The following is an 18,974-nucleotide window of genomic DNA, read 5'->3' as shown; positions in this document are numbered from 1 at the left end:
CTATGAAACATCACTCACCAGTCTACGAGACCTCAGTCAATGCAACACGTGTTCCATTGCGCCCAACCTGCGGGCCAGACGGCACTGATTTTATGACGGGGGCCGAGGGCCGGATGAAATTCGACCGCGGGCCGGATTTGGCCCGCGGGCCGGACTTTGGACATGTCTGCTCTAAAGTGTGTGCATCGGGAGGGGTGAGTGGCCATTCTCATCCCTTCCTACGCCACACTGTTTGTTGTGTAACCAAGTGGCACGGACTTGTAATTATTTACTTGCAATTATTCCAAAGCAGGTTCAAGAGTTTCCAAAGGGTTTATCTTATTTGTAATCATTTACTTGTAATTATTCCAAAGCAGGTTCAAGCCAAAGGGTTTATCTCACTTGCAATCATTCCAAAGCAGGTTCAAGAGTTTACCTCTGGGAAGATATACATTGGTTAAAGGAAACATCACAAAATATCTTAATATACCACACATGTAACTGAGAATTGATTTATTGTTTGTTTTTGCATAAAAATATTATAAAATAAAAAGATATTTATTTGTCAGCACGAACGACAACAAAGTTGTTTGGTTTGAGAAGTTGCGTAGTTTGACAGGCCCTTAACTACAGGATAACATAAGGCGCTTTCAGAAATTGACTCTGACGTCCGGGTAGTACCTGAGAGTGGGTGTGTTCGGAGAGGTTGAGCGCGCGCTCACCTCAGTTCCGAACGCATTAGCGCTGGCGCACCGTGTGTACCGTGGCAGCACCCAGTCCCTTTATAGTACCGTTTTCGGTGGACTCTGAATAGCTGAAAAACCAAGTCATTTTCGAACGCGCCCCGAAATGCGCAACAGCCAAGAAAGACTCACTCTGCCCCAGGATGCCCTCACAAACCATGTGTGCCCTCACAATGTGCAGTATGATACAAAGAACATACAATTATGTTGACATTGGAAGCTAAGATGCCTGGAAAATGTTCTGAAATTCCTGTTAATTATTTATATTCATGAAATATGAAGTATATTTTCCAAAAATATAGAATTGTGTCTCACTAATTATCTTTGGGATAGATGATAATAACAGTACAGTATACGAAGCATACTGCAAATTTCCCCAGTATGGTACAAATAAAGGTTATCTTATCTTAAGCGTACACCTTGGAAAAAATAAAAGTTTTAAAGTCTTAATACTGTAATACTTTTCAATGCGGAAAGAAGGATGCACACAGTCGCTGATATAATCTGTCGTTTTTAATAAACAAAAGGAGCACTAACACACACATTCAAAGGAGTTGATGTTAGCCACAACTCACGCCCATGCGCTCCACACTCAGACTAACTGCCGAGCCAATACAGGAGTCCCCCAACCTGGCTCCTCCCCTCTTTGTGACGTCACACAAATACAAGAACCAGATACTGTATTACAATACATACAACATCGATGTGAATTAGACGAGTTCGTCAAATCAACGTGAACGCATCTAAAGATCAACGCGTACACACAGAAATGTGATGACAGAAATGTGTTGAACATAAAAACAGTCGTTAATTACCTTTCTCATTGCAAGTAAAAACAAATTGCGTCACTTGTTGGGTTTACGGGGCAGGTCTTTGAAGTCTTGAAGTCGGTGTGCTGGTGACGTCTCAGGTCTGTGACAGCGCGTGTATAATCTGCCAGCAGGGGAGAAACAGTTGGAGTATCTCCGGGAGTCGCAGAAATAAGGCAACGGAAAGAAGAATAATTTTATTTATTTATTTTGAAACGTCCAACAACGACAGTCAGCTGACATTCATGGGGGCTTCCCTTAGTCTGGTAAGTAATTTTTGTATTCACATTACAAGTCATATTCATGAGAAATACAGTACTTTGCTTTGCAACAAGGAACAAGTGTGTCTGTGAAAAGCAACAGGTAGCGAAATAGTACAGCGCAGTTATCTCGGAGCTCTTTTTGAACAACCTTTATTCACGACCTCCATTTAGCCTTCCGCGGAATTAACGTTGTCGTTGCCCTCTTAAACGCGCTCCAAGTTCCAATGCTGTGCAATATGCGCAAACCACCAAAGGTAAACAATTAAATGTATTTACAACGGTGCAAATTCAGTCTTGAGCTCATAATAATGGGCGAATCACAACGCGCCAGTCCTCTGTTTGCGAGTGATGAAATGGCTTAACTGTGCTTCGTTCGTTCGTGTGCTTGTCTTTACATTAGGCCAGGGGTCCCCAACCTTTTTTGCCCCACGGACCGGTTTATGTCAGACAATATTTTCAGGGACCGGCATCTAAGGTGTGGCGGAAATAATACAACAAAATAATATGGTATGAGCTGCATGAAAACGGTGGCGTTTTCGAAATATAATAAACACAAGGAGCATCTATTCTGGCCGCAACACGCTGCTCTGATCGCGATGGTCATGTTTAATGCCTTCAAAATACGATACAATGCAAATTCAAAGGGCATGAAAATGACGACTCACCACAGCCCCGAGCTCGATTTTCTGCAACCAGACGGTCCCATCTTGTGGTAATAGGAGACAATGACACCTCAAGTGTGTGTTTTATGTCCAGTCTACTCCGTAATTTTGTTTTAGTCGCCGTTGCTACAGAAACCCCCGCAACAGTGCTATTGTGGCGATCTCAGAATATTCAGCCATAACTTTAATCCAGTTGTTTCGAACGTCCTTTTAAGGCCGCCGTCATTTGCGATCTCCAGTAGTTTTTAACTAATTTTTTTAGTCTTTTTTTTGGCGTACACGGTCACGTGACGCAGAAGCGTGGTTTGAGTCGTGACAAGACGGAGGTAACGGATAATCCGGTAATTTTTCAAAATAAAATATCTTTCGTATTCCGAAATAAATCAAACGGAATTAAGGCAAGTTCTTTCTGTGCGGCCTGGTACCAAATGCCCTGCGGAACGGCGGTTGGGGACCCCTGCATTTGGCCACACCAAGCTTATGAAACGTTAAACCCCGAACAAAAGAGGCAGCGCGTGTAATATGGAAGGTTCTAAATGAATTAGACAGACAGATAGATAGATAGATAGATAGATAGATAGATAGATAGATAGATAGATAGATAGATAGATAGATAGATAGATAGATAGATAGATAGATAGATAGATAGATAGATAGATAGATAGATAGATAGATAGATAGATAGATAGATAGATAGATAGATAGATTGATAGATGAGACCGGGATAATTTGTCCATTTTAGAAAAACGTGTATTTTGAAAACCATCCATGATTTGAATAAGAACAATGTGTACACCAGAAGTATGCCAAAGTAAATACTTCTGGATGGTTGATTAAATCACACCAATACAATACATGCTGATTTTTATAGTGCTTTAACAACAGCGGCAGCTGTAACAAAGCGCTTAGCAAAACAGTTAACACACATTACAAATTCATCCATCCATCCTTCCAACCATCCATCCATCCATCCATCCATTTTCCACCGCTTAACCGGGTTCGGGTCGCGGGGGCAGTAGCTTTAGGAGGGAAGCCCAGACTTCCCTTTCCCCAGCCACTTCTTCGAGCTCTTCCTGGAGGATCCTGAGGCATTCCCATGCCAGCTGGGTGACATAATCTCTCCAGCGTATCCTGGGTCGTCCTCGGGGTCTCCTGCCAGTGGGACATGCCCGGAACATCTCACCAGGGAGGCGTCCAGGAGGCATCCTAATTAGATGCCCGAGCCAGTTCATCTGGGTCCTCTCGATGTGGAGGAGAAGCAGCTTTACTCTGAGTCCCTCCCGGATGACCGAGCTTCATTTCGGCCGCTTGTATCCAGGATCTCGTTCTTTCGGTCACGACCCATAGCTCGTGACCATAGATGAGAGTTGGGACGTAGATCAACAGGTAAATTGAGAACTTCGCCCTTTCGCTCAGCTCCTTCTTTACCACGACAGACCAATGCAACGTCCGCATCACAGCAGACGCTGCACTGATCCGCCTGTCGATCTCTCGCTCCCACCTGCCCTCACTCGTGAACAAGACCCCAAGATACTTAAACTCCTCCACTTGGGTCAAGATCTCCTCCCCGACCCGGAGCGGGCACTCCACCCTTTACCGACTGAGGACCATGGTTTCAGATTTGGAGGTGCTGATCCTCATCCCAACCGCTTCACACTCGGCTGCGAAACGCTCCAGTGAAGAGTTGGCGAGTCCTGCTTGAAGGAGCCAACAGTACCACATCATCTGCAAAAAGCAGAGATGCAATATTGAGGCCCCCAAAACGGACCCCCTCAACGCTTCGGCTGTGCCTAGAAATTCTGTCCATAAAGGTGATGAACAGAATTGGCGCCAAAGTGCAGCCTTGGCGAAGTCCAACTCTCACTGCAAACGATTCCGACTTATTGCTGGCAATGCGAACCAAACTCTGACATCGGCAGTATAGGGACCGAACAGCCCGTATCAGGGGGGTCGGTACCCCATACTCCCGAAGCACCCCCACATTACCCCCCGAGGGACACGGTCAAATGCCTTCTCCAAGTCCACAAAACACATGTAGACTGGTTGGGCAAGTTCCCACGTCCCCTCCTGACGTCCCCCTGAATAGACTTTACCAGGGAGGCTGAGGAGTGTGATCCCTCTGTAGTTGGAACACACCATCAGGTCCCCCTTTTTAAAAAGAGGGACCACCACCCCGGTCTGCCAATCCAGAGGCACTCCCCCCGATGACCACGCGATGCTGCAGAGGCGTGTCAACCAGGACAGCCCCACAGCATCCAGAGCCTTAAGGAACTGCGGGCGGATCTCATCCACCCCTGGGGCCTTGCCACCGAGGAGCTTTTTAACCACATCGCTGACTTGAACCACAGAGATAGGGGAGCCCACCTCAGGATCCTCAGACTCTGCTTCCTCCGCGTGTTGGTGGAGCTGAGGAGGTCTTCGAAGTACTCTTCCCACCGGTTCACAACGTCCCGAATCGAAGTCAGCAGTGCCCCATCCCCACTGTACACAGTGTTAATGGTGCACTGCTTCCCACTCCTGAGATGTCGCATGGTGGACCAGAATTTCCTCGAAACCGCCCGGAAGTCTGCTGACTGGCCTCACCGAACTCTTCCCACGCCCGCGTTTTTACTTCAGCGACCACCGAAGCTGTGTTCCGCTTAGCCAGTCGATACCCGTCAGCTGCCTCTGGGGTCCCACAGGCCATAAAAGCCCGATAGGACTCCTTCTTCATCTTGACGGCATCCCTTACTGCTGGTGTCCACCAGGGAGTACGGGGGTTGCCGCCACGACATGCACCAACCACCTTACGGCCACAACTCAGATTGGCCGCCTCAACAATAGAGGCACGGAACATGGTCCATTCGGACTCAATGTCCCCCGCCTTCCCCGGAACACGGGAAAAGCTCTGCCGGAGGTGGGAGTTGAAACTCTTTCTGACAATGGATTCTGCCAGATGCTCCAAACAAACCCTCACGATACATTTGCGTCCACCAGGACGGACCGGCATCTACCCCCAGCATCGGAGCCTACTCACCACCAGGTGGTGATCAGTTGACAGCTCCGCCCCTCTCTTCACCCGAGTGTCCAAAACATGCGGCCGCAAATCCGATGATACAACCACAAAGTCAATCATCGAACTGGGGCCGAGGGTGTCCTGGTGCCAAGTGCACATATGGACACCCTTATGTTTGAACAAGGTGTTCGTTATGGACAATCCGTGACGAGCACAGAAGTCCAATAACAAAACACCACTCGGGTTCTGATCGGGGGGGCCGTTCCTCCCAATCACGCCCTTCCAGGTCTCGCTGTCATTGCCCACGTGAGCATTGAAGTCCCCCAGCAGAACAAGGGAGTCCCCAGCAGGAGTACTCTCCAGCACACCCTCCAAGGACTCCAAAAAGGGTGGGTACGCTGAGCTGCTGTTTGGTGCATATGCACAAACAATGGTCAGGACCTGTCCCCCCCACCCGAAGGCGGAGGGAAGCAACCCTCTCGTCTACCGGTGTGAACCCCAATGTAGAGGCACTGAGCCGGGGGGCAATGAGTATGCCCACACCTGCTCTGCGCCTCTCACCGTGAGCAACTCCAGAGTGGAAGAGAGTCCAACACCTCTCGAGAGAACTGGTACCAGAACCCATGCTATGTGTGGAGGCAAGTCCGACTATATCCAGTCAGAACTTCTCTACCTCACCAGCTCGGGCTCCTTCCCTGCCAGAGAGGTGACATTCCACGTCCCTAGAGCTAGCTTCTGCAGCCGAGGATTGGACTGCCAGGGTCCCCGCCTTTGGCTGCTGCCCAGCCTACATTGCACCTGACCCCTTTGGCCCCTCCCATGGGTGGTGAGCCCATGAGAAGGGGGACCCACGTTGCCTCTTCGGGCTAAGCTCGGCCGGGCCCCATGGGTGTAGGCCCGGCCACCAGGCGCTCGCTAACGAGCCCCACCTCCAGGCCTGGCTCCAAAGGGGGGCCCCGGTGACCCGCGTCCGGGCAAGGGAAACTGAGATCCATTAATTTTACTCGTCATAAGTGGTCTTTGAGCCGTGCTTTGTCTGGCCCCTCACCTAGAACCTGTTTGGCATGGCAGGGTCATTACAAATTCATTCTAGTCATCAAATCGAACATTTTGAAAGGTGGCATTTTACCAAGCTCGGAGTTCATTTGCTTGACTTTGTCTTTCACCGCTGGTGTGAGATGGGCACGCATGGAGTCGCAAATCAAGAGTGACGGCGAGGCATGGAAAAAGCCATCCGGTCTCTTAACATACACCTCACTTAGCCACTCTCTCATTTTCTCCTCGTCCATCCAGCCCTTTTGGTTTGCTTTCACGATGACGCCGGCTGGAAACTTTTCTTTCGGCAGTGTCTTTCGCTTGAAAATCACCATAGGTGGCAGTTTCTGTCCGTTAGCATGACAACCAAGAACGACAGTAAAAGCTGACTTCTCGTGCCCCGTTGTGCGTATCGCAACCGTGCTGGTCCCCTTCTTCTCCACAGTGTGGTTCACCGGGATGTCGAAAGTCAGCGGGACCTCGTCCATGTTGGTAATGTGGTTAGGCTGGATGCGTTTGTCGACAATCTTTTTACTGCAGTAGGTGCGGAAAACGGCCAGCTTTTCTTTGTAGTCCGCTGGAAGTTGCTGAGCCACGGTCGTCTTCACTCTCATAGATAGATGGCGCCGTTTCATAAAGCGAAAGCACCAAGACGGACCTCCTTGAAAATGTTCAATTTTCAATTCTTCGGCTAACGTTTTCGCCCTTAGTCGAATGGTGACCGTGGAGACGCTTCTGACGGCTGCTCTTTGATCAAGAATCCACCGCTCCAGTTGGTCTTCCAACTCTGGCCACCTCGCCTTATTTCCACGGAAACTGCGCTTGGTCTTTTTGACTTGGCGAAGCTCGTTCTCCTGCTTCCTCCATTTGCGAACCATGGATTCGTTGATATTAAATTCTCTGGCGGCTGCTCGATTCCCATGTTTCACTGCATAACCGATGGCTTGGAGTTTGAATTGCGCTTCGTAGGCGTGTCTCTTTGTGGAACTCATTTTCGGGGGTTCTTGAAAACCAAAACCGAAGTTGTTTTGCAATAATGCACATACTCACATTTTATACATGTGCTGGTACCTGCTAGAGGCGTGCCTTACACGCCCACCCTTCACTCATTGCCGGACCCACCCCCTGCGTGCCTGTCCTCACTCACATCCACCTCTCTTCATATATTTACATTTCTCTCTCTCCATAATTTACATATAAGTGCGCGGACGCACTTCACTGATTGGCCGACCGCTTCTCCGCATGCGTGCGTGTCGTCACTCACGTACACATTTTCTCTCTCTCCAAATTTACATATAAGTGCGCGGACGCGCTTCACTGATTGGCCGACCTCTTCCCCGCACTTCACTGATTGGCCGACCTCACTTCCGCCTTTTCTCTATATAAACAGCGTGTCGGGTCTCAGCCAGATTTTGGAACTCAGCTCATATAAAAGACGCATCGCATTATAAGGCGTCCTGTCCATTTTGGAGAAAATTTTAGACTTTTAATAGCGCCTTATAGTCGTGAAAATACGGTATGTGGAAAAGTAATTGCCTCCCGAACCCAGTAATGGTCTGTGCGATCCTTGGCAGCAATAACTTAAATCAAGCATTCGTGATGAGTAATTGGTGAGTCTTTCACATTGCTGTGAATTTTGGCCCACTTTTCTTTGCCGAAGAATTGCTTCAACTCCGCCCTATTGGAGGGTTTTCTAGCATGAACTGGCCATTTACGGTCACACCACAGCATCTCAATTTGATTCAACTTCGGACTTTGACTTGGCCACAAACCTTAATTAAAAAAAAAAATAGTCATTCAAAGGTGAACTTTGCTGGTGTGTTTCGGATCGTTGTCCTGCTGCATAATCCAGGAGTGCTTGAGTTTGAAGGTGTAAATTGATGTTTGGATATTCTCCTGAAGGCCACATATCTTCCAAAAAGTTCAAATTTTGACTTTGTCCACTGAATGTTTTTCCAAAAGCCTTGAGGATCATCAAGATGTCTTTTGTGAGACAAGCCTTTGTGTTCTTTTTGGACAGCAGTGGTTTTCGACTGGGAACTCTGCCATGGATGCATTTTTGGCCAGTGTCTGTCTCTTCTGCTAGTTGTGAACACTGACCCGAACTGAAGCCAGTAAGGTCTGGAGTTCTTTGGGTATTGTTCTAGGTTCTTTTGCAACCTCTTGTTTGAGTTATCGTGGCACTCGACGGATTATTTTCGCTGGTTGACCATGCCTGGAAATGTGTGCCACTGTTCCCAGTTTTATCTATTTGTGGATAATGGTTTAGACAGTGGTTTACTGAAGCCCCACCTGCTTTCTAACATTTTATATTTTGACAGATAGATTTCAAAAAGTGTTTTTTCAATATCTTCGGATCCTGGCATGAGTTCTTGTCGCCTCCTTCACTTTGTTTGACAGATTCTATTTATGTGATTTCTTGATTCGACAAATGTGGTGCTAGGGCATTGCCTGTCAAACTGAACTGAGCTTTCCCAAAACTGTTGTTAGTCATTGTTACTTTGTGATTAGGGGTGTTCACACGGCACACATTTGCTCCGGTGCTACACCGATGTATTTGTTGCGATATGTTTTACCCCGGAGCAAATTTTGTGGAGCGGTCACACATACAAAGCCACTGAACGTGTCAGCACCGGCGCAGCGTCGGTGCAGCTCCACTTGCGTTCACACGGCAGTTTCTGCAGCGGAGCAAAACGACAGAAAACAAATGAGCTGTCGTGTTGGTTCTTTTTAAAACTTTTACACAACTCAAGCGATGACTGTACAGGCACGTCCTTCTCCTTCTTGGTCTCCATGCCTTCTGCTCGAGAGTGACCGCCCCCGAAAACGTAAATCAACGATTACTTCAATGACACTCGGTAACCAACTCTTCTCGAGCATTTGCTCTGGAGCAAATTTAACCCAGTTGCGTTCACATGTGCAAATTTACATCGGGGCTGCTTTGCAAACGAGCATTTGCTCTGTAGCAAATTTTTAAACCACCTCCCTAATTTGCACGTGTGAACGCTCTACTCAGGAAGCCCCGGCGTAGCACTGGAGCAAATCTTGCCGTGTGAACACCCCTGTTGTGACTTAACAAGGGGGGCAATTACTTTTTCACGTTTGAACACGTAGTCTGTTTTTTTTGTCCATCCATCTATCCATTTACTGCCCCTGCGACTGTTAGGTCGCAGGGGCAGCAGCTTTAGTAGGGAAACCCAGACTTCCCTCTCCCCAGCCACTTCTTCGAGCTCTTTCCGGTGGATCCTGAGGCGTTCCCAGGCCAGCTGGGTAACATAGTCTCTCCAGCGTGTCCTTGGTCTTCCTTGGGGTCTCTTCCCGGTGGGACATGCTCAGAACACCTCACCAGGGAGGCGTTCAGGAGGCATCCGAATCAAATGCCCGAGCCAGCTCATCTGGGTCCTCTCGATGTGGAGGAGAAGCAGCTCTACTCTGAGTCCCTCCCGGATGACCGAGCTTCTCACCTTAACTCTAAGGGAGTACGGAGAAAACTCATTTCGGCCACTTTTATCTGGGATCTCGTTTTTTCGGTCACAAAAGAACGAGATGATGTTTTTTTGTGACTGAATAAATCAAATTGGCATTTAAAAACTGCATTTTATATTTCCTTGGGTCGTCCGCGATATTAAAAATATGTTCGATGAACTGAAACATTTGTCAAGTCAAGTCAAGTCAAGTCAACAGTATTTATAGAGCACTTTCAAACAGCCATCGCATGCATGCCTGGGTGGGTTTTCTTTGGGTACTCCGATTTCCTCCCACATTCCAAAAACATGCTCATTGAACACTCAAAACTGTCCCTCGGTGTTCGTCTGTGTGTTCCCTGCGATTGGCTGGCAACTGGTTCAGGGTGTCCCCCGCCCACTGCCCGAAGACGGCTGGGATACGTGGGTTAAACTATATTAAGAGATGCCTCAGTGAAACACTTACAATAAAATTATACTGTGCAAAGGGTGTTGCATGATGTGTAGAAATTGCCATGTCCGACGAGTTTGGTACTCATGTCTTGTCCAGCAAACCAAGATAACAAGTATTTATAAAAAAAAAGAAAAAAAAAGATGAAATTTATTTGAGAAAGAAACACCATTCACAGATCTGTCAACGGAGCCTTCTGCCGATCTGACGGGTGCTCTTTTTTTTAATAATGTCTTGGCAGGCGCTGATTCAGATAAAATATCCTTTATTATTCCCACACTGGGGAAATATACAGCCTCCAGCAGCATGTAGGTAGAAAGAAGAAAGAGAAAAAAAAATACAACAAACACCGTTCAATTAAGTGCAATATAAACACAAAATGGATAAATCGCAGTGCTATTTACAATTGTCTTTCACATCATTTAATTATTATTATTATTATAGTTATTTTTATTCAGCAGCCTGACAGCAGTCGGTAGGAACGGATAGTGATAACAGAATGAAGTCTTGGCATGAGCAAGCAACTTTGCTACTCTGCAAATAACTGGTCAGCATTCAGTGCTACAAACAGTTACTTACAGTTTAGCTCTGTTAGATGTCCTAACATCTAAGGCTGCAGCGTGTTGACCTCAATGTCATAATCCAGTGAATTAAACACACAATACTGTATGTTCATTGCCCCCACTGACACATATAACCACAAAATGGTTGGTCAACTCAAATCCAAATAACCATCTCACATTACCATATTTTATACCAAGTGAGGCTGTGTGTCCACAATGTGCACGTTGTAAAGCCACAAAGTACCATCTTATAATCTGCACTGTGTTCGAGATGAGAGCAGGCTTCTTCTGCTCTCTTAACTTGCCACTCAGTGTAGAAGGGAGTAAGAAGTACCGAATGTAGTACAAAGCAGGCAAATGACATGGGCCATGTCATATGTTATTTTAGTCTGCGCTGTGATCCTCCAAAAATGAATGGCCATAGTTTGGACACCCGAAATCATCTGTACCCCTGGCACTGACTCCAACATTTCTAATAAATACAATGCTGTAATGAGCATGTATGGCAGACGATTGGTTAGCACGTCTGTCCGCCTCACAGGGTTCGATTTCGACCTTCCTGGGTTTTCCAAGGGCACTCCACTTTCCTCCCACATTCCCAAAAATATGCATGGTAGGTTGATGGGACACACTATTGTCCCTGTGTGCGATTGTGAGTCTAAATGGTTGTTGTGTCTGCATGTGCATTTGCATTTCGGTTGGCTGGCAACCAATTCAGGAGGTACCCCTTAGACTACCGAGAAAGGCTGCAGCACAGCAGCGAACCTCGTGAGGATAAGTGGTTCGAATAATGGATGGATGGACTCTACCGTAAAGCTACCTAATGACATTTAACAGACTCATTGGCAGTGCAAATGCCTGTATTTCACACGACAGTCTATAGCAGGGATCATCAACCTTTTTTAGACTAAGAGCTCCTTCTTGGCTTCTGATTAATGCGGAGAGCTCCTTCTTGGCTTCTGATTAATGCGGAGGGCTACCAGTTTGATTGTATGTAGTTTTGAAATAAATTTGCTCCAACTACCAACAACTATGTTATAATTAATGAGATTCATTTCTGAGAAGACACAGATGATGAGCGATTTCTCACAATGATTATGAAACAGATAAATATTCACATTTTGAATTGATCGCTTCTACAATACAAAAGAATACCCCTTTCCCACTGAAATTAGTGGGGAGTAGTGATCCGTGGTGACATGCAACCAATTGGCATATTGTCCCTTTCCCATCGACCAACAGAAGGCGATTCTGCGCCCGCCTCACCCCTTCCACCACTTTGCCTCTGGTTAAGTGACCACGCTGTGATTGCGTCGATCAGACACACACACACACACACACACACACACACACACACACACACACACACACACTTTTTTGGCCAAAGATCGACTTTTGAAGCGACCAACTTCCCATGAACGACCCGATCGCGCACGTGCATGCATACACACACACACACATATACACACACACACACACACACACACACACGTACGCACGCAGTCACGCAGGTGCCCACCGGTGCACTCACGCACATATACATGCACACCACGATGAGTAACAGTCGGAACGGGCCGAAAATGAACGAAAGCTCAAGATACAAACAAACAAATCTTTTTTTTCCCCACCCATTTTCTCCTCCCACCCCTTGCGGTCGACTTGGGACCAGTTCGCTGGCTCCCGCTCGATTCTGATTGACGTATTGGGTACCCCTGCCTTAAAATCAGAGGGAATTCGCTGACTAGCTTAACGCTTAGCGCCCTTGTTTGCACATGAGCGGTGATGCAGCCGGGAGCCGCAGTGAAACAGCCAAAGAGCCGCATGCGGCTCCCAAGCCACGGGTTGGCCACCCCTGGCGTAGATAAACAAATGCGACAGATTTCTTGGTGGTCAACCATGCAACATGGAAGCGAGTGTTCTTTCTTTTATCATGCTTTTTACCGTCCTCAAAATGGTCGAAAAGAAGCGGAGGATCAACTCTTTGCTACTACTGAGCTTAAGGGGCGATCTCCTAGCTTGGTTGTGGGGGCGCGATGTTATGACGCAACACGCACCGCCCTATGTCATCACGTAATTACCGGAAAGTCCCGTGTTAGGCTTTCAAACAGCAAGTGTCATAATTGTTTGTGACCAACAGGTGGCACTGCAGGGTTCTCCCTGCAGCTGCACACCTGTTGGTCGTTATCTAACTCTTGCTTTAAAAGGACTCGGCACGACCACTCAGTGTCGGGTCATAAGGGGTGTTCACACGGCAACATTTGGTACGGTGCTACGCCGGGGCTGCCCCAGTCGAGCGTTCACACGAGGAAATTAGCTATGGCGTAGCCCCGGAAAACAGCTTACACTGGACCAAATTTGATCCACCTCAGGGAGGTGGTCTAAAAAATTGCTCCAGAGCAAATGCTCGTTTGCGAAGCAGCACCGATGTAAATTTGCATGTGTGAACGCAACTGGGTTCAATTTGATCCAAGTCAAGTCAACACTATTTATAGAGCACTTTCAAACAGCCATCGCTGCATACAAAGTGCTGTACATGGAGTGATTTAACATGCACAATAAACAGTAAGACAAATCGGTAATAAAGGCGGTAGAAAGCACCAAACAGTAAAATCAAGAACAAATCTTAAGTCATGCTGAGTCGAACGCCAAAGAATACAAGTGAGTTTTGAGGAGGGCTTTGAAGATGGGCAGCGAGGAGGCTTGACGAATGTTCAATGGGAGGTCATTCCAGAGAGAGGGACCAGCAACAGAAAAGGCTTGATCCCCTCTGAGCCTCAGTTTAGTTCTTGGTACTTCTAACAAAGACTGGTCCACAGACCTGAGGCGCTGGGCAGGTGTGTGGGGGCGGATGAGCTCAGAGAGGTAAGGTGGCGCGAGATTATTCAGAGATTTGAAAACAAAGAGGAGGATCTTGAAAATAACTCTAAAATGAATGGGTAGCCAGTGAAGGGATGCCAGAGTAGGAGTTATATGCTCCCTCTTACGAGAACCAGTGCAGAGCAAATGCTTGTGAAGAGTTGATTACGTACGGCGAGAACGTGTTGCTTTCGTGCTCTGTTGGACTTTCGTCATGTGTTTGTTTAATAATGACACAAGACTTGGCTGGTAACATCTTTTCTTTTGTATGAGACTGGACTGTCTCGGAGTTTTGTGCAGTTTGTTCCTTTGTTGTGTGTTCACAACCCCCAAGCCCCCTATATAATTTATTTTGTGATTTCCTCTCTTGATTTTCTGTTTGGCGCATTACGTGTTTGCTTTTCTGAGTGTGATTGAAGTCATCGTTGATTTACGTTTTCGGGGGCGGTCACTCTCGAGCAGAAGGTACGGAGACCGAGAAGGAGAAGGATGTGCCTGTTCAGTAGTCGCTTGAATTGTGTATACATTTTAAAAAGAACCAACACGACAGCTTATTTGTTTTCTGTCGTTTTGCTCCGCTGCAGAAACTGCTGCAGAAACGCAAGTGGGGCTGCACCGACCCTGTGCCGGTGCTGACACGCGCTCAGCGGCTTTGTACGTGTGAACGCTCCACACAATTTGCTGCGGTGTAAAATATATTGCAACAAAATACATTGTTGCAGTGCCGCAGCAAATGTGTGCCGTGTAAACACCCCTATTGTTTCTTTGTTGCTGTCATGTCTGTTTGCTGTAGCTGTCATTTTCTCGATCATGTTTTGTTGACTGTTAGTTTTAGCTACAGCTTGGGTTTTGTTTGATACTTTGGATTATTTTTGTTTTTTAGGACTTTGGTTGTTTTGGATTAAGTTTTCTCAGTTTTTTATTAAATACAATTCGTCAAGTTCACCCTGCTCCTCCCTCCTGCCTGCTTTTTGGGGTCCACCACCACCACACCACGTGACAGCAAGCTGAGGTGACCGGAGGCGATCACAACCCGCCTCCGATGGCGTGCTGGTGGACACGGATCGACACTGGCCAGTGAGCCTTTCCCACTGCCCAAAAAAGTGTGTTTACCCCTGGTTTTGCGGCAGTGGGAAGGGAGTACTAAAGAGTCACAGTATCTAATCCTCTATTTTTGGAATAGGCTCGCAGGCTTCTCGTGTCGTCCTTGAGGGCTCTTTGGTGCCCGCAGGTCTATAGAGTGCAACCAGCGTGACAAAAGTTAGAGGTAGATGAGAACAGCGGAGCTGAAGTTGACATGGGAAAAACATGGGTTGTGTAAAAAGTTATAACCTTGCTTGTATTTTGAAATATGAATGGTATTTCTCTTCTGGATAGTTTTATTATATTGTATTTCATTGGTATTCCATATGTTTTTCAAATTTTGAATAGGTTAAAAAATGATATATTTATGAATATTGGATAAAGTGAAATTCTTCACAATTAAACTTGCATTATTTTGCTTTTCATTTTAATATGAACTAATACTAGAACCAGTGGCGTGCGGTGAGGTTCATGGTTGGTGAGGCACTGAGTCCTTTAGTGTCACATTTACAAATATATAAAGCACAAAGGGTCGCTTATTCAATTGGCTAAACATTATATTTGCGACATGCAGATATACGGCAAGCAGCACGAGCCAGTTGCACGTATCAATCCAGTTTGTGATGATTGCGAAATGCAATGCGCATTCAGAGGTGAGGCTCTGCCTCACCTGCCTCCCCTGACCGCACGTCCCTGACTAGAACTCAGGCAGTTTTAATTTGGGAAGTTTTTTTTTTTTGCACATTTGTTAATCGTATCTGAAATGAATACTAAATTTAGAGAGAGTTGTTTGTGTTCTCCTTAGGATTTTTACAGTGTCACAGTTTTGTATTTTGTCAGAAATGAGAGAAAAGTGTTTATTTAAAATGATCAATTGTTTTTAAGTTTTATGCATCCAAAGTACTCGTGCTAACGGTATCGATTAGTACTTAAAATCTGTGTACTCATACTAGTATCAGTCTGAAAAAAGTGGTCTTTTTTATAGATCAAATGTGGAAATTGGCCACCTTGCTTAAGAGTAACACTGCCTTGAGTGTCTGTGGATGTTCAAGGAATTGGTACTATGACACTTTATTCGTAGGCCACACACCCCTGGCAGCGATTGCCCACAAATAATTTGATATGTTCACCAAAGAAAACGGATAAATATCTGAGGTCTCAAAAACAATACTGTAGTTGTTGGTACGAGGCGAGCCCTCCCTTCTTCTTTGCTCACATACAATGAACTGCATACTCCGGTCAGTTTGACGTGAATAAAGCCAATCATGGGGTACGTTTTGCACCTGAGAGAATGTCTGTTCACGTGCTGGCTTCTTGTGAGGTAATTGGAACAGAACATGGTCTAACCTATAAACAGCTCAGCTAACCCTGTCTGGCTGACAAGGGTATTAACTTGAGATTCTCCCTAAGCCTCTGCATCTCTTGACTCACTGGGAAGATAGTATTGTACATTATTGTAGGTAAATACAGAAATATACATTGGATGGTGTGTTTTTTTTTGGTGTTGTTTTTGTGAATGATTCAAAACTACTGAAATAGTAATCAGTTGTCCTTTCTCACTGTTCACTGACGGTGAATGTCTTTTTGTAGTTTTCAGTTTTTAGAATCATGCTCAGTCCAAACTTTTAGTTAGTGTCTGTGAGGGGAAGGACAGAAATTATGCAATTTATTTTATTGTCCATGAATGAACAAGAATCCTACTACAAAGCCAATTTAAATGAAGTTGGGACGTTGTGTTAAACATAAATAAAAAAGTATACAATGCTTTGCAATTCAATTTTATCCCGTATTTAATTAAATACACTACAAAGACAATACATTTAATGTTGAAATGTATCAACTTTATGGTTGTTAGCAAGTCATTAAAATATTTTATGGCTGCTATGTGTTCCAAAAAAAAGTGGGACAGGGTCTTGTTCACCACTGTGTTACATCAGCATTTCTTTGACCAACATTCAGTTTGAATTTAGGGATAAGGACGTTAATTCTTGAGGCTTTGTAGGTGGAATTCTTTCCCATTCTTGCTTAATGTACAGCTTCAGCTGTTCACCAGTCCAGGGTCTCCGTTGTCGTATTTTATGCTTGATAATGGCCACACATTTTCAATGGGAGACGGGTCTGGACTGCAGGCAATACAGTCTTGCACTTTTTTACGATGATTCACATTGTAACAGGTGAAGGATGTTGTTTGGCCTCGTCTTGCTAAAATAAGCAGGGTGTCTTTGAAAAAACATTACTTGGATGGCAGCATTTGTTTCCCCAAAACCTGTATGTACCTTTCAGCATGAATGGTGCTTCACAGATGTATGAGTTATCCCTGCTGTTGGTGCTAACACTGCCCCTTACCATCACAGATGCTGGAATTTAAACTTTGCGTCCATAACAGTCCGGATGGTAATCTTCCTCTTTGGTCTTTTTTTTCTGGATTTTCAAATTGTCATGAAAATTCCTCCCCGCAAAACAACGAACACGCGTTTGAGTTTGTTGTTTTGCTTTCCCGACTGTAGCCATGTTTAGACACTAACACTAGCAACAGTAAAGAGATTTTCGTCTCTTCGTCTAAATACACTTGCTAAACCCCAGTGGAACGAATGAAAGACACAGTGGACATGACAGTTGTCATAAAAAAATATTTGTACAAAAAGGGAAACACACAGATTGGCAGAAAAATGTGTCCATTCGACTTCAAGTGTCGTCTCGGCTAATTTAGCTTAGCTATCGTCGTGTGTGACGTCGCGTCTGTGTCGTTGTTGCGTCGGCGCTGATTGGTTGAAATCAAAAGACTCGCTTGCGTACATTTTCACGCTGAAGCACGCACAGCAGGGAGCAGCGGACTATCTACTGCTGAGGCTCACTGAGCTTGAGTGGCATCGACTACAACAGAAATAACCTCGCCTCACATTCTCATTGCCTCGCCATTTCTCTGAGATTTCGAAATTTCGTCGAGAACGGAAGCCACAAAGGGTGCACGTGAGCACGCAAAAGGAAGATTACAGTATTTTCACGACCATTCGGCGCACCGTATTGTTTGGCGCAGTCTCAATAAGGGGTGCCATTTCGGTATTTGACACATACACAAAACGCACTGTATTATTGGCCGCAGCCAGGCATGGTAAAACATACATAGGCTTGACATCCTCTTCCCAAGACATGCATGTGTGAAAGCGCGATATAAATCAGCATGTATTGTATTGTATTGTAATCTACGCTCAATTTGACGAGAGAATTTAACACACGTCATTAGTTCTACCAACAGTTAACATTAGCATTACTACACCTTGTGACAAATGTCTTATTCATAAAGTTACCATGCTACAACCAGTAAATTATACAATAACTAATCCTGTTTCATAATATTTTTCACAGCGATTACCCTACAAATCTAATGACCAATTTGCCTCGTAATCGTGCCTCGTGTCGTATTTCGCTCTCGCGTTCTGTGCATACGTCACAGGTGAGTTTAGTGATACGCCCTTTGGACGATTCATATGAAAAATCAGACAAACATTTCCATTTCTTAAATGTCGTAATTCGTAGACCTTTGTGAGTTTTTTTCGCCGCTATCTCAAACTTTCATCCGCGCGATTCCTCAGTTTGCGGACTAAAATAGCAAACCGCATGCGCACATAACATTATCTGTTGCGTCCCCCCCAACACTGAAAACGAAAGTAAATTAGAAGAAACACACTCACACACCACACCACATCACAAACACACTTACAGGCGCAGGCAAATCGCGTGGATCACACAGTCAATTCAAGTGCTGTGACTTTGATAATTAAACTATTTTTCGGTACCGTGAAAATGGCGCCACGGAAACGACACACTACCGGTAACGATTGTTCCTGTGAAATGCTCAGGCTTGCCAGAGTTTTTGTTTGTTTGTTTGTTTGTTTGTTTGTTTGTTTGTTTGTTTGTTTTGACTGAGAAATTTCCTTGCGTCCCAAAAACGCACATTGTTTGGAATTGCGCGTCCCGTGGGAAAATTATGCGTCTAGGACGCGGGACGCAAAGGTGGCTGAATCTCTAACCATTCTCTACTAATACTACATAAATTAATACCTTCAACCT

General features: G+C 45.6%; 1 protein-coding gene and 1 long non-coding RNA gene across 5 annotated transcripts in view; one reads left to right on the top strand and one right to left on the bottom strand.

Annotated features, from left to right (window-relative positions):
- Positions 1-1,225: 1,225 nt before the first annotated feature.
- LOC127607223 (uncharacterized) lies at positions 1,226-4,589 on the bottom strand. The gene is made up of 2 exons (XR_007964030.1): positions 2,460-4,589; positions 1,226-1,655 (listed from the first exon to the last, which is right to left on the bottom strand). It is a non-coding gene; the product is annotated as an uncharacterized LOC127607223 (long non-coding RNA).
- The window catches only part of si:ch73-267c23.10 (serine incorporator 3), an 84,258-nt gene continuing 66,881 nt past the window's right edge, over positions 1,598-18,974 (top strand). For 2 of the 4 annotated variants that reach the window (XM_052075180.1, XM_052075182.1), the window contains exon 1: positions 1,636-1,797. In XM_052075180.1, the coding sequence (XP_051931140.1) occupies positions 1,777-1,797 (21 nt within the window). In that variant the 5' untranslated portion in view covers positions 1,636-1,776. Of the gene's footprint in view, positions 1,798-18,974 lie in introns of all 4 variants that reach the window. The other 2 variants (XM_052075179.1, XM_052075178.1) reach the window with 2 other exon arrangements.

This window comes from Hippocampus zosterae, chromosome 9 (genome assembly GCF_025434085.1).
Source record: "Hippocampus zosterae strain Florida chromosome 9, ASM2543408v3, whole genome shotgun sequence".
NCBI lineage: Eukaryota > Metazoa > Chordata > Actinopteri > Syngnathiformes > Syngnathidae > Hippocampus > Hippocampus zosterae.
The sequence above is the reverse complement of the archived record's forward strand: the minus strand, read 5'-3'. Positions and strand labels throughout refer to the sequence as shown.